A 13946-nucleotide genomic window follows, 5' to 3' on the forward strand; every position below is an offset into this window, starting at 1 on the left:
AAAAATTTGATGTTCTATAATAGCTGGGTTAACTGGCGTAGACGAAGAATAATAAGCTTAATATAAAATAAAGATTGAAAATAAGTCAGTTCTTGCAATGGGGTATCTGGGGGGACAGACATATATATATAGATTTACAGGTAGATTATTGTCCCGATCAGTATCCTAATAAAATAACCTCCTACCGAAAACCGGCTCTTACAAACGTGATTCACAATGGACCAGCCTTAATTTTTAAATAATTATAAATAAGTACTTAATCAATATTATATCTGATTTTAGAAAAAATCAGAGTATAAAAACTAAATAAAAACCATGTGACAAATTAAAAAAAAACTATATTATATTACTAATCGAGCAGCCAATCACAGGCCGCCTTGCTCGGCACCCTAAATACAAATCACATATCTTTCCCCAGGGCCTGTGGGTTAGGCTTAGACTTGGGCTCAGATTATATAACTAATATTTATAACTGCTGCTATCACTTATACTACTAGAAAATTATTTTATATAAAAGACTAATTTACTTGTAGAAGGCCTATATATAAATAATAAATATAAAGATCCGCTACTATAGCTAGATATATTTAATAATATTATTAATATTTATATATACCTGTAGCAGCTAGTACAGGGGCATGGCTTTAATATTAAACTAAATTATAATAAATTAAATTAAAAAACTATTATACTAAACTGTTTATTAGTACTTATATATAAATTATTCTATTATTATCTATAATTAGTATATCCCTTATTTAACCAGATTATTAGGTGCTATAATATTTTCCTCAGTCTTAGATATAATAATACTATATATTAAATTATATAAGATAATATTTTCTAAATATATAATCTACCTAGTTATCCGGAGCCACAGATTTATATTAATAATATTATATATTTAAATAATCTCCTATACCTTCTAAGTAATCTAAACCTTAGTTTATATAGTCTTAACTTTCTGTAACACCTGCTTAATCATATTAAGATTACTAGGGGAAAAATCCTTATTATAAATAATAAAAATATTCTAAGAGCTGTATTAGATAGGAAAAATACATTAATAAAAAACTAAAATATATATTTATATAAGCTAGGAATTAGCTTATTTCTACTTAGTCCGGGAAATCCGGCTATATCCGGGATACTAAGACCATTAATATACCTTATACTAGTATTTATGTATAGTTTTAATATTTCAGATTATATACTAGCACTAGAGGCCCTATTAACATAACAGTTTATTAATATAAATTAATAATCTAGTAATAAGTTACTCTAATTACTGCAGCTAATTAATTATAGTAAGCTTATAAATAAGATTAGACTATTATATAACTGCTTTACTAATTTAGATAATATCTTAATATATTATTAATAAATAAACTTTATTTTTTAAATAATATTAAACTTCCTTAGACTATATCTTATGCTAGTATATTTTGCAGATAATTATTAATAATATTTTTATTTATATAAAAATTTAATATTCTATAATAACTGGGTTAACTAATATAAATAAAAAATAATAAGCTTAATATAAAATAAAAATTAAAAATAAGTTAGTTTTTGTAACAGGATATCTAAAAGAATAAATATATATATATAAATTTATAAATAAGTTATTATCCTGATCAGCACTCTAATAAAATAATCCTTAATTAAAAACTAGCTCTTATAAATATAATTCATAATAGATTAGCCTTATTTTTTAAATAGTTATAAATAAATACTAGATTAAAATTATATCTAATTTTGAAAAGAATCAGAGTATAAAAACTAAATAAAAACTATATAATAAATTAAAAAAAAACCATATTATATTCCTAATCAAGCAGCCAATCACAGGCCATCCTACTTAACACCCTAAATCTAAATCACATATCTTTCCCCAGGGCCTATAGGATAGGAAACCAAGGTATATACTTATACAAGCTGGGAATTAGCTTATTCCTGCTCAGTCTGGGAAATCCGGCCACATCCGGGATACTAGAACCATTAATATACCTTACACCAGTATTCACGCATAGTTTTAATATTTCAGGTTATATACTAGTACTAGGGGCCCTATTAGCATAATAATCTATTAATATAAATTAATAATCCAGTAATAGGCTGCTCTAGCTGCTACAGCTAATTAATTATAATAGGCTTATAAATAAGATTAAACTATTATATAACTGCTTTATTAATCTAGACAGTATTCTAATATATTATTAATAAATAGACTCTATTTTTTAAATAATACTAAACTTCCTTAGACTATATCTTATACTAACATATTTTACAGATAATCACTAGTAATATTTCTACCTATATAAAAATTTAATATTCTATAATAACTGGATTAACTAGTGTAAACAAAGAATAATAAGCTTAATATAAAATAAAGATTAAAAATAAGTTAGTTTTTATAATAGAATGTCTAAAAAGACAGATATATATATATAAATTTATAAATAAGTTATTGTCCCGATTAGCACCCTAATAAAATAATCTCTTACTAAAAACTGGTTTTTATAAATATAATTTATAATAGATCAGCCTTATTTTTTAAATAATTATAAATAAATATTAGGTTAAAATCATATCCAATTTTAAAAGGAATCAGAGTATAGAAATTAAATAAAAACCATATAATAAATTAAAAAAAAACCATATTATATTACTGATCGAGCAGCCAATCACAGGCTGTCCTGCTCGGCACCCTAAATCTAAATCACATATCTTTCCCCAGGGCCTGTGGGATAGGGTAGGTAGTCTGATAAGATTAGGCGGGCTAGGTTTATAAGGTTTTTAATTATTATTATAGTTAGACTATATATAAGATAATAAATAAGATATAGCTTAAAAAGCTATAATAAAATTTTTAATATTTAGGCTTTTAAGCAGTCAGGAGATCAGGATCATGGACAGGTTTTTCCAGCTTGGTGGTTCTGTCTGGTTCTGGCGGGCTTGGCGGTGCCCTCAGGTCTGCACCGTGACATAGGGCATGCATGGCTAATGAATCCCCTGTCTAGTTACCTACTTACAGTACGCAGTAGGTAGTTGCCTAGCGTCCGGTGACTAAGGACTTCTAAACAACCAGGCTATAAGTTCCCTAAAGTCAGACCACTCCCGCTTTTCTCCCCACACATTTACTTCGGCCATACGCACTCTCATGATTGTCCCCCACGAAGCTTAGCACCACAATAATGACATTGGAAGACGGGCCTGAGTTCCCATTTTTCTGCCATATATGCGGCGCACCCCCAACATGGCGCGGTTTGCTCGCAGACAGCACTCTCCAATACCTCGACCCAGAGGAGGAATACTTTGACCAGAGAGCGTATAGATACATGGATTTTATGCCCGGCCAGCGGAAGTTTGGATACGACGTAAGATTACTTCCTCCGAAGCAAATCAGGTGGCTTGACGCTGTACGGCTCGTCACGAATAAGATTATGGACTCGGTTAGAGGCACGGAGACGGAGGTGCCGGTGCCGTTGTTGACTCGGCTGGTGAGGACTCCATTTTTTGGGCGTAAACAGAATCATACAGCTATACCGCTGGGCGTACTCTGACTTTCTGACTCGAGTGTTACTTAGGCATTGCATGTGCATATCGACAATGGCGCTTTCTGCTGTCCCGATAATGACAATGATAGCAAGAAATTCAGTTTTATGCGCTGCAACGTCGATGGGTACTTGGTACACGATACATGCTTCAAGATGTTGGAACGCGTTCACCAACATCTACAGGCTACCTGGTCAACTCAGGATCTTGACCTGGGGCGATTATGGAATTTGTTGCAGCTCGGTCTGGAGGATCGCAACAATGACCTTGTCGATTGGGGGTTCGGGGACGCATTCCATGGGAGTGATCGAGGTTCATCAGGCGCAAGGTTTAATCCCTACTATCAGGAGTGGCATCCGGTGAAGGGGTCTATGGTAAGTTCTTAGATTGGATGAAACAGTACGCAAGCTGAAGCGTGTTGACAAGAATTATCTAACTCGACCGCATCTTAGTGGGCAGTAATGGACCCCGAGGGTCCCTTCAATTGCCAACCTCTACTCGACCGTGCATCTGCCAGTACTCAGCCAGGCTATTCCTTCACCTTCAGTGTCAAGCCCACTCAGCCAAATCCGCCAGCTCACCTGCATCCCGAGCCCAACATGAACTTCCTCTCATTACTCCCGTACGAACTCCAACTGAGCATCCTGGAACTCCTCCCGAGTTCATCTGTGCTAAGCCTCCTCCTCGCAAGCCCCGACTTTAGGCGTTGCGCAGAGCACCTCTCGTCTGGCTTCTGGAAGTCCCGTCTCTTCTTTGACGTGCCGTGGTGTGCGGATATCATTTCGGCGCAAATAGAAGCAGCCCAGGGCAATGAAACATAGAGAGATAGAATCCAGTTTGACAGGCTTTTGCGCTTTCTGAAGGAGTTTTATGTTTCTCCTGGGCAGGAGCCTGATGTTGAGAACCTAGAGTTCAAAGGGCTGAGGAACCGGCGTCGTATTTGGATGAATTGTGAACGGATTGTGAGGGAGATGGAGTTGCAGTGCGGCAGTGGCTGTGACCATGGAGACGAAGTTGAAGGTGAGGGTTCTAAGTCAAACACACAGGATTGACACAGATAAAGTCTGTTTGGCAGCTAGTATCCTCATTTCATTCACTTATCTTATTTCTCTGTCGCTAGAGCGCAAATGTGCTCCTTTATGTGTGTGTCTTTCTTCACACCTCGGAGGCTGCTCAGTCTCTAATTTGGGATCTGGATCTGCGAGAAGCTGGGCATTCGCTAGGCGTGTAGGTTTCTTGCCTGAGACGGAAGCATATATTGTTTATTTGTGATGCGCGAACATGGCGCATGACACAAAGGGTGAATCTAACAAAGGAGATAACCATATAAACTAATGATGCCGTCTAGGAAAACAATTCCCTCGAGGAGAGCTCATCTCCTCTAACACATCAGTAGATCGCCCACACTGGTTGTCGAACACTTTGCCAGACTTCATTTCTTCTTCTCGCAGACCACGTCTTGATACTTCTTGCATACGAGTTTCCCGACAATATCTCCTGCCTCAGTATCCGTCAGGCGCTCGTCTCCTTATAGGTTCAAGTATCCTCGAGCACTGATATATCAGCCATCGTCTTGCCCAAGCCCCCGTCGTTGTACTCATCTATATCTTCCAGGGTAGGTCTCCATGTGGGCGAGACGTCGCACCTGTCCTTGGACGCGCCGTCCTCGTCTGCGTACACATACAAGGCCCAGCCGGCGTAGCACTCGGGGTAGCCCTACACGGCATCGTATTTGGTAAGAATGGGGTAGAAGTCGGTCTCGTAGCAGTCGGCATTCAGGGCTGATGCGTCCTCGATATTTAGGCATCACTTGATGCCCTTGGATCTCTTTCGTATTAGAAAATGTGAAAGTGAGCGTTTTGTAAGCAGCACTTACACTCCCTGCGCTCGCTTTACAGGTTTATTTCCATTTCGCTATGACGAATCTTTCATCTCTGGATCATGGCATCATTAGTCAGCTGATGAGATACAAGAGCAAAGATATCTCTGTCGAGTTCCGAGTTCTTCAACGGAAGCTCACCGTCACAAAATTGCCAATGACCCTTGGATTTACAAAGAAGCCTCTGCAGGGTCATTCCCACAGGAGTGGCGTCTCGCTTAAACTGGGTATAGACTGGCTCAAGTTCTTTTCCACCGTCTTCAAACTGCACTGGCAGCTGTACTAGCAATGTCCGCAATTTTCCATGACCATCTATTGCTGACTTATCCTTAAATGAGAAGTAGTAAAACGCGATTCTTGCCCTGGCCCTTTTCCTGTTAATGACATTACACCAGTTGTGCTGTAGTGGAACCGAGCAAAGAACTGGTTTGCCACATTCTGCAGATTCATTCAGCCAGAGAATCAAATTTTGTTCCATCAGCATTTTGAAAATTGATGCCTATTGATCGGCCAGGTGCCAGATTCTGGGTCGTGCTTTTCATAAGAAATGTGTCAGCTCAATAAGGGTTTTGACCCTGGGCATCTCGTCCGCAGTTCAATTGTGGCTTTGGGAACAGGTTCTAGCGCATTCTGTCAATATCCGCTCCAATATTTTGGATAATCAGGGTATGGCGACACTATTTCGAGGCTTTCCAACTTCTAGGAGGACTCTCCAGGGATCGAAATATACGATACAGATAATAGATATCTTGAGTTGTACCAGTAGATCTAGTATCGCGTCTTGCTAAAGTCAAACGAATAACACATTTGCTACGCATAAAGAATTGGTAGCAGCATTGCGTAGTCCAAATCGAGGCAATACATTTAGGAGGGGGCGAAGACTCAACCGACCATTACTATGACGCTATAGGCTTCACTTGTTCTCTCCAAAGAAATGCTTGGGGAGCTGAAAGCCATGCTCCCTCAAGACAAACAATGGATGGTCTATTAAAAGCAAACCCAAAAACCACTCTCCAGTGGCTTGTCCACGCCGCGCATTCAAAATGAGGGTTGATAAAGCCAGACTTGAAGTCGATCGAACAAACAATACTGCGAAACCAAAAAAGGAAAAAAAAAATGACAAGAGTGGGATTCGAACCCACGCCATCGTGAGATGAGTAGGAAACTCAGTGAGTTCTGAATTAAGGTATACCTTAACCTACCGCCTTGGACCGCTCGGCCATCTTGCCATTGATGCCTGAATATCCGCCACTTTTGCCTTGAAGACTTTGGCTGCTTTGAATTTGTGCGAAGATTCGCCAGTCTGCACGGTGTGAAGGCCATTCGACCAACTCTGTATATGTAAATAGCAACGAACCCAAGGCATTCCAGCCATTCATTGGATAAATATCAGCTACCATTCAGTACATGGACTATTAATGCGATGGGATAGTAGTATTATCGGAAATGTTCATTCTATTATTAGAAACTTTTAGGTAGATAGGAGCATGCCTGATCCAGCTTTCAGGATGAGGAACGGCTAGAGCATTATTCAACATGGATAGCCGTAGCCACAACGCGCTGGATTGTCATCCGCGACTTTCGCCCGAGTAATCGACGTCCCTGGTGCAGACAGGTGGCAGCACGCCTACAGAGATTGTTTCCCCCTCGTTTCAATCGGTAACAAAACCATGGCGATGAACGAAACAATCATGAGCGCGCCAGCAGCATAAATGGGAGCGCTCGGGTCGGCATCTCCGCTGTATATGGCGATGATGGGGGCACAGAGCCCGGCGATACGGTTAAGACAGCTTGCAACGCCCGTTCCGGTGCCACGGTTCGGGGCAGGGAAAACTTCGGGTGTGTAGGCATATAGTACGCCATACATAATCATCTGGAAAAAGGATTCGAGAGCCGAGCAGACCAGTTGAGAATTCGCATCTTTGGCTGCCGTGAAACAAAACAACAGGATTCCTGTGATCAAGGTGGAGATGGCCATGGTTCCTTTCCTGCCAATGTACTTGAGGTCGACGGTGAAATGAGCAACAATAGGACCCGGAATCCCCACGACGGCCGTGATGGCGTAATTCCGGTAGGTTTCGTAGACCGATGCCGAGGTGCTCAGATACTGCGGCAGGAAGGCGTTGAAAAGCGTGTAGCCCATTCCAATGGTGGTCCAACAGAACCAAATGAGGATCGCTGACCAGACAATGAGTTTAAATGATAGAATTAGAGGCGCTGATGCTTGACTTACTTGTGATTCCCAGCCTCTTGGTCGCAAAAAGAGGAGCCACCTGCTGGAGGGAGAAGCGAGAAAGGGATCTGCGAATGATCTGCGCATACGACAGCTTCTCGTCTGAGGTCTCTTCTGGGTAGCCCCCGATCTCATTGAGAACCTCGACGGTGAGCCAGGTCTTGGTCTTGTTGCGGTATGCGATACCCTGGACGGCAGCGACAGCCTCCTCCTGGCGACCCCGAGACACCAGGAATTTCGGGGATTCGTAGAGAGTGAACAGGAAGAATCGACACAGAAACATGGCAAAAGTGATAGCTCCCAATGACAAGACCAGGTATCTCCAGCCCATGTTGTCTTCCCTTGTACAGGACGCGGCGTCGGCACACGAGAAGTTGGGAATGAAAGCCCAGGCCAACATACTGCCATATTGAAATCAGTCTCCGGACCATGAGGGTTATGCGAGACTCCTGGAAAAACAAACCTAGCAATTAAAGTACCCACAGACCACCACGTGGCAAGGGAGCTCAGTATACTACCTGAATCGAAGGGCAGGAATTCGAGAAAGATGGCGGCATCCACGGGTAGGTTACCACCAACTCCCAAGCCAAGACAGGCAAATAAAGCACACGCTCTGCTCCTCAGTCAGCCATTAGGAGCCGGGCAATGCTAGTTGCCAAGTACGTACCCAACCCAATTAGGAGCACCACCAGAGGCCAGGCCAAAGGCGCCGCAGAGGAACAGCGTCGCGTTGAACGCGGGTCGGCGTCCAATAGCGTCGGAGGCAAGACCCCAGAAGGAGGCACCGATGATAAGCCCAACAAATAGTGAACAGGTCGTGAAGCGGACATAGGAATCAGACACGCCAAATTCCATAGACAGCGAGTTTAGCGTAAGGGCAACTCCCTGCACGAGGTTAAAATCCGCCGTCCTTTTCCCGGCTTCAAAAAGATGCTGGCAAAGTCAAGCTTCTCACCTGCAACCAGAGACTGCACGGCGGTTAGCACCTTTACGACTTCATAAGAACAAATCAATGAATTTTCTCACTTGTCTGCAACCCAGCCGAATCCGCAGAGAACGTACAGTTCCCACTGGTATCGACCCATGCCGATGTCTTGGATTGCGCGATTGAGGATTTTCGCCTTGCCTATAGTCATAAATGGTTAGAAACTTCAAGCTTTTTCGTCATCACCCACGGTGGCTCTCCACCAGGCATAGACAGGACAGGCGTGCAGCCCCAAACGGTGGGCCAGACGCCAGTTGCACCTACGGTCATAAGCACTGTCCACACCCGAGGCCGTGACGGCAGACTCGACCTCCGCTCGCAAGCCTTCAAGGGTTAGCACGTTAGATGGCGGAACGGGACTGGCCCCGTTCTCCTGGGAGGAGGCGCTATCGAGTCTGTTCAGATTAGCCTTCGCATCGGGGTTGGATTTGGTCTCCGCGTTGGGCTCCGAGTAGGCAGGCGCAGGGGCATCCGCAAGGGGCACGACAACGTCGGGGAAGGATTGTCGGTCTTTCCACAGAAAGCTGAGTTTGTCCATCATGGCGCAGGGGGCTTCAAGTCGCAAAGGGGAAGCAAGATTATCCGGTTCGGGCTGTGGGAGGCGCAATGGTGAGGTGTCGCAATCGAAGTTATGGAACTTGCCGCGGGGCTAAATCAATGCTGCTTGGGTCAGAATCGTTGCTGCGGGGAGAATTCGATGAGGCGCTAGGCTGGAGAAATAGAGCTGCTGCACTGGACGGGCTGAAAGCCGAGGGAGACCGTGGAGTCGATTCGAGGGCGCAATGGTATTATGACAGTTGGAAAATTCCACTGGCAAATAAGATCGCTGTCGGGCTGAGATGGTGGCGCGCTTGGTTTGCGTCGTGGCGCGAAGGGTTGCAAAAAAGTTATGGAACCTGCTATACTCGTTTAGAAACATCGTTCTCCGCAAGACCCGATTCTGCCATGGGTCCGGGGAATCTGAGAGGGAAATGGATGATTACACGTCGGTCCCGTATACCGCAGGCAAAGAGAAGCGTCGCGAATGGGGTGGCTCTATCTCGAACTAGAGGTGCTGGAATACGAAGCCAAACAACCAAATGCTCTCTATCGGACAATAACAAACAACGCGTGATTTTTGATCGATTCAACTTTTGTGACTGCGTTCTATACTCGAGGCAAGAAGCAAAGGCGACACGTCGGCAGCACGTATGTATCCCGTGTTTGAACGGGGGGAGGATGAAGGAAAGAGAAAGACGCGGTAGGTAGGAACTTTCCACCGGCAAAGGGGGGCCTGGGAACGACGGTGACCTATTTATGCCCCCATCTCAGGTCATTATCGCATCTCCACAGCAAAACCGGATGAGCGACGGTGGAGCAAGTTTATACCCGAACGAGTAGTTGGAACAACCAGGGCCAGCACGAGCCAATCTGAACGGCGAGCGCACGGTGGGCCACCGGTCAGCCCAGGTGGTGTTATTACTCCGTAGTGATCATTATTCTTCCGAGTACGGCGTATGCAACGCTTCATGCAGGAGCCATGACAAAGAGGTTGACTCTGGTGTGTACCGTCCATTTAGTGCGGCGCAATTGCTCTTGGCCCTCAACCCGGCCGAGAATGCCAGAGCAATTTTGCGTTGGATTATTCTCTGACTCATGAAAAAAATTTTACGCACGCAGTACAGATACCGTCTCCCTACCTGATATGCAGAAAAATGCAAACGACTCTCCAGGGACGCCGGTAAAGGTCAGCGGTGCAGTCGGAGGTCGAGTTGATCCAGTCAAACCCAGCCGACGGAAAATCTAAGCAGGCTGAAGGGTCAAGAGCACAAGCAGACGGTGCACGACACAAAAGGCATGCAGGACAGATGTCAAAAGTGGATATGAAGGCTGACGGGAAGTGACCATTGATCCGAGCAATTCAGGTTCTGTGTTACTCCTAATGTCATATAAGAAAGCAACTTTGCATAAGCATAAAGGTGTGCCTGGTCTTTGTACGGGCGATCGAACTTCCTCTTTTTTTTTTTTTTTTTTTTTTTTTTTTTTTTTTTTTTTCAACTTTTCCCGTTCGCCTTCTTTTTGTTTCCCGAGGGGATGCGTTGAATGTGCAAACGCGCGATCTACTCCGTAAAAAGCTCTCGCCCCCCAACTCGGGGGGTATGGGCTACTCCGAGTCCGGACCCCTCGCTGTGGGTCGCCTTTTTTCACAAATCACGGGCTAGGACTCCCCGTGTGCTGTGGCCCCTGGTCATTATTAGCGTGGACTTCCACCTCTGTGCTTCGTTGGTTGAATCGGGGCCAGTCACCGTTTGTCGTCACGGCTCCACTCCACAGTAAACTGGACCTGCTCCGGTCCCTCCCTGGACGACTCCAACCGAGCTCCATTTTCCCCGTCGCTGCCCGTGTTTGCCTGCGCAGACCAAGTCCGCAAAATGGTCACGAGTACGGAGTAGACGCCGTACATGTTGTTGTTGACTTCAGCGGCAGTCACCCGTCTCGATGCTTGTCGCTCTGGGCACGTCTTCACGGCCAGTGATGGTGACACCAGGAAGGCTAGTGGACTCTTGGCCTTAGGGCTAGGGCTATCCTGTCCTGGTCGCGGGGGCTAAAAGCGCCATGGCGTTAGCGACCGCCGATCGGTAGAGAACCAGTACACCGAGACATGGCCATGGAGGGTGTGTGCCTCGAGATGGTTTGTCTGCAGCGCCTCAGCTTCTCCGCTTCTCAACTCCATACGCAGTAGAACTGCCGGCCGGTAGCCGCTAATCCCCGAAAGGCAGCCAAGACGGATCCGGTCCACTTTCTTCCACCCGACATCGACCGCCTTGGGATTCTTCAATCGTCTTGCTTTTCGGGTTTGGTGTTCCCTGGTTGCTGGATTTGGTCATCTCCTGTGTGTCCTTCTCACGTGGTGGATTCTAAACTGTGTAGGTAGGTAGGTAATGTAGCTTTTGAAGGGGAAATGACTGTGGTGCCTGAGCGTGGGCAGATCACTCAGCATGGTAACAATTATATACTTCCACCATCTAACTCAACTACCGCGAATATATATCACAATACCAAGTACTAACCACCCCGCAGAACCAAGGAGTGCGATCCAGTAGGCATTCTGCATTATAACTTCCTTGACCTCGTTTTTAGGGCTGGGAGCAATCTTGTGCGACGGATGATGGTTCTCGGTCAAATGCATGATCACCTCCTGTGGACCTGCTTTGTGGACTCGTCCGTTGATCAGGATGACATTAAGTTTCTGATGATCTTGCAGGATCGCGATGTCCTGCAGCGGGTCCCCGTCAACTAGAACGCAATCGGCATAGTTGCCCGGTTTGATCTGACCCAGTTCATGCGATCGCATGAAGAGCTTGGCTACCCCGTAGCTGGCCGCAATGATGGCTTCGTGCGCCGTGAAGCCTAGGAGCTCGGTGAAGTGCTCTAGGTCGCGTGCGTACGTTCCGTGCGGCGTCCAAGCAAAGCCATAGTCCCTACAGCGATATTAGTGGTGAAGCTGACCTGCACAAGGTAGTGGGAATTCTCCGAGCCTACCCGCCTGGCAAGAGTACAATTCCTCGACGATGCATCTCCCGAAGTGCGACAATGGCAGCGCGAAGCTCCTTCTTGTAGCCGGCCTTTTCGGCCGATGCGGTGGCATACCCGAAGGGTTCCGCCTCGTAGAGAGTCGCAACCAACCAGTTCAGGGCGGGTACGACCACATGTTGGGTTCTCTTTTGTTCCAGGAGGTCCATAGCTGCATATACAGGATGAGCATGCCTTCACACCCCCGTAAGATCCACAACCGTGGGAGCTCACATTCTTTGTCCATGTACGAGGCATGGTATATCACCTCAACTCCGTAGTCAATGCATTGCCGGATTGAGTCACGGGCCCGCGCATGGGCACACAACCTGATGCCATGTTTATGAGCCTCGTCCACGCATGCGGCCGTCTCTTCGGGGCTAAAATAGCAGTCCTCAGCATCGCGAACTTGGGTGATCTGATCTTCGATTAGCAGGTCATGACGTCGCGGAAAGCGTGTCATACCGATTCCCCCGACATCGACAGCTTGACCTGATCTACTCCCACGGTCACATGTTCATGGATCCTGAGAGGAGCATGTAAGCGTGGCATGGGACAGCGCATTCTAATTTTCGGCATACACTTGGCGCATTTCCTCCGGCCCGTCGGCATAGGCCGTGATTCCGGGCACCAGAGCACCATCTCGGCGGGCTATCTCTTGTTCGTTGGCGAGGCAGCGAGGACCAGGAATATCCCCCCTGTTGATTGCGTCTCGGACGACCACGTCCAGGCGTTTCTGGGCCGACGCAGCCCCAAAGCACCTAGACGCCGAAATCAACCGGGGTTTCCAACCGAGTTCCATGTTCAAAGTATGACCTACATTGTGTACCCCGAATCGAGGAAGCAACGAGCACTCCTGGCCGTCAACAGAGTGTGCTCCTCGATGCCCAGCTCACCCAGACGCTCCAGGTCGCCTCCATTCCAAGTGAGATGCGTATGGGCATCACCAAGGCCGGGAATCAAGGTTCGGCCGTTCGCCTGGAAGACCCTGACGTTGGGATCTGCCAACAGGTACTGCTTTTCGGGGATTTGGCCGACATGCGTGAAGCGTTCGCCTGGGAATGGGTCAGGACCGGCGTTGTCTTCCCACAAGTCTCACATACCGACAATCAAGACATCTCCGCGGTAGGGTGCCTTCCCAGTGGCATCAACTATCTGAGCGTCCAGAATCAAGATCCTCGATTCCGGGGGTGTTCCGGCGATTGAATACGGCCTCGGTTGCAGTCGGTCGTCAAACTGCAGTTGATCGATGAAGGCGACGTTTCTCGGAGGCCCGTCGTATGACGGACATGGGTGGCTGACAGACATCCTGCTCGGCTTTCTCTTGCAGCTATCTCGACCTCAATGGTGGTGAGGTTGAGGGGGGAGGGGGCATGACTGACGGACACTGCCCTCTATGCCAGCCGATCTCAGGAGCCGATATCGAGTGACATCCCATCACATTGCAGGAGACCGAGCGGAGAGACGTCTGCGGGCACCAATCACACGGACTGGACCCATGGGGGACGAGGGAATCCACGCTCGGGTGCTCGTGCAGAAGTACGAATGTCTTCGTCCCGTGCCCATTCCAGGGTCAAGGGGATTTACTGCCTTCGAGCTTACTGCCTGCACCTTACCTTAGGGCTGGAATAGAATACCAGCGATACCCTGCAACACCGGGATGACGTCATCGCCGTCCCGGATTGCGCTTGAAGCCGGTCTTCTTTCGTTTCTTTATCGATTGATCTTGTGTTTCTACA

General features: G+C 46.1%; 5 protein-coding genes and 1 non-coding gene across 6 annotated transcripts; 3 read left to right on the forward strand and 3 right to left on the reverse strand.

The window, feature by feature from the left end:
• Positions 1-3153: 3153 nt before the first annotated feature.
• On the forward strand, positions 3154-4752 carry P170DRAFT_465142 (uncharacterized protein). Its single transcript, XM_024852301.1, has 3 exons — positions 3154-3503; positions 3591-3932; positions 4011-4752. The coding sequence occupies exons 1-3, from the start codon at positions 3198-3200 to the stop codon at positions 4377-4379; spliced, it is 1017 nt and encodes a 338-aa protein (XP_024702758.1). The 5' UTR covers positions 3154-3197; the 3' UTR covers positions 4380-4752.
• Positions 4471-4945, forward strand: P170DRAFT_193130 (uncharacterized protein). The gene has a single exon (XM_024842713.1). The coding sequence runs from the start codon at positions 4561-4563 to the stop codon at positions 4828-4830; it is 270 nt and encodes an 89-aa protein (XP_024702759.1). The 5' UTR covers positions 4471-4560; the 3' UTR covers positions 4831-4945.
• A 1609-nt stretch (positions 4946-6554) lies between these two features.
• P170DRAFT_t137 lies at positions 6555-6666 on the reverse strand. The gene has a single exon. It is a non-coding gene; the product is annotated as a tRNA-Leu (tRNA).
• A 212-nt stretch (positions 6667-6878) lies between these two features.
• P170DRAFT_193159 (MFS general substrate transporter) lies at positions 6879-9541 on the reverse strand. Its single transcript, XM_024842714.1, has 7 exons — positions 8920-9541; positions 8697-8796; positions 8626-8638; positions 8338-8555; positions 8134-8283; positions 7671-8071; positions 6879-7615 (listed from the first exon to the last, which is right to left on the reverse strand). Exons 1-7 carry the CDS (start codon positions 9194-9196, stop codon positions 7065-7067), a joined length of 1710 nt encoding a protein of 569 aa, XP_024702760.1. The 5' UTR covers positions 9197-9541; the 3' UTR covers positions 6879-7064.
• P170DRAFT_193173 (uncharacterized protein) lies at positions 8856-9937 on the forward strand. The gene has a single exon (XM_024842715.1). The coding sequence runs from the start codon at positions 9262-9264 to the stop codon at positions 9901-9903; it is 642 nt and encodes a 213-aa protein (XP_024702761.1). The 5' UTR covers positions 8856-9261; the 3' UTR covers positions 9904-9937.
• A 1672-nt stretch (positions 9938-11609) lies between these two features.
• P170DRAFT_385129 (composite domain of metallo-dependent hydrolase) lies at positions 11610-13686 on the reverse strand. The gene is made up of 7 exons (XM_024845706.1): positions 13311-13686; positions 13028-13262; positions 12789-12968; positions 12673-12733; positions 12442-12625; positions 12178-12379; positions 11610-12116 (listed from the first exon to the last, which is right to left on the reverse strand). Exons 1-7 carry the CDS (start codon positions 13513-13515, stop codon positions 11666-11668), a joined length of 1518 nt encoding a protein of 505 aa, XP_024702762.1. The 5' UTR covers positions 13516-13686; the 3' UTR covers positions 11610-11665.
• Between the last annotated feature and the right edge of the window lie 260 nt (positions 13687-13946).

Source organism: Aspergillus steynii, assembly GCF_002849105.1.
Source record: "Aspergillus steynii IBT 23096 chromosome Unknown P170scaffold_5, whole genome shotgun sequence".
Classification (NCBI taxonomy): domain Eukaryota; kingdom Fungi; phylum Ascomycota; class Eurotiomycetes; order Eurotiales; family Aspergillaceae; genus Aspergillus; species Aspergillus steynii.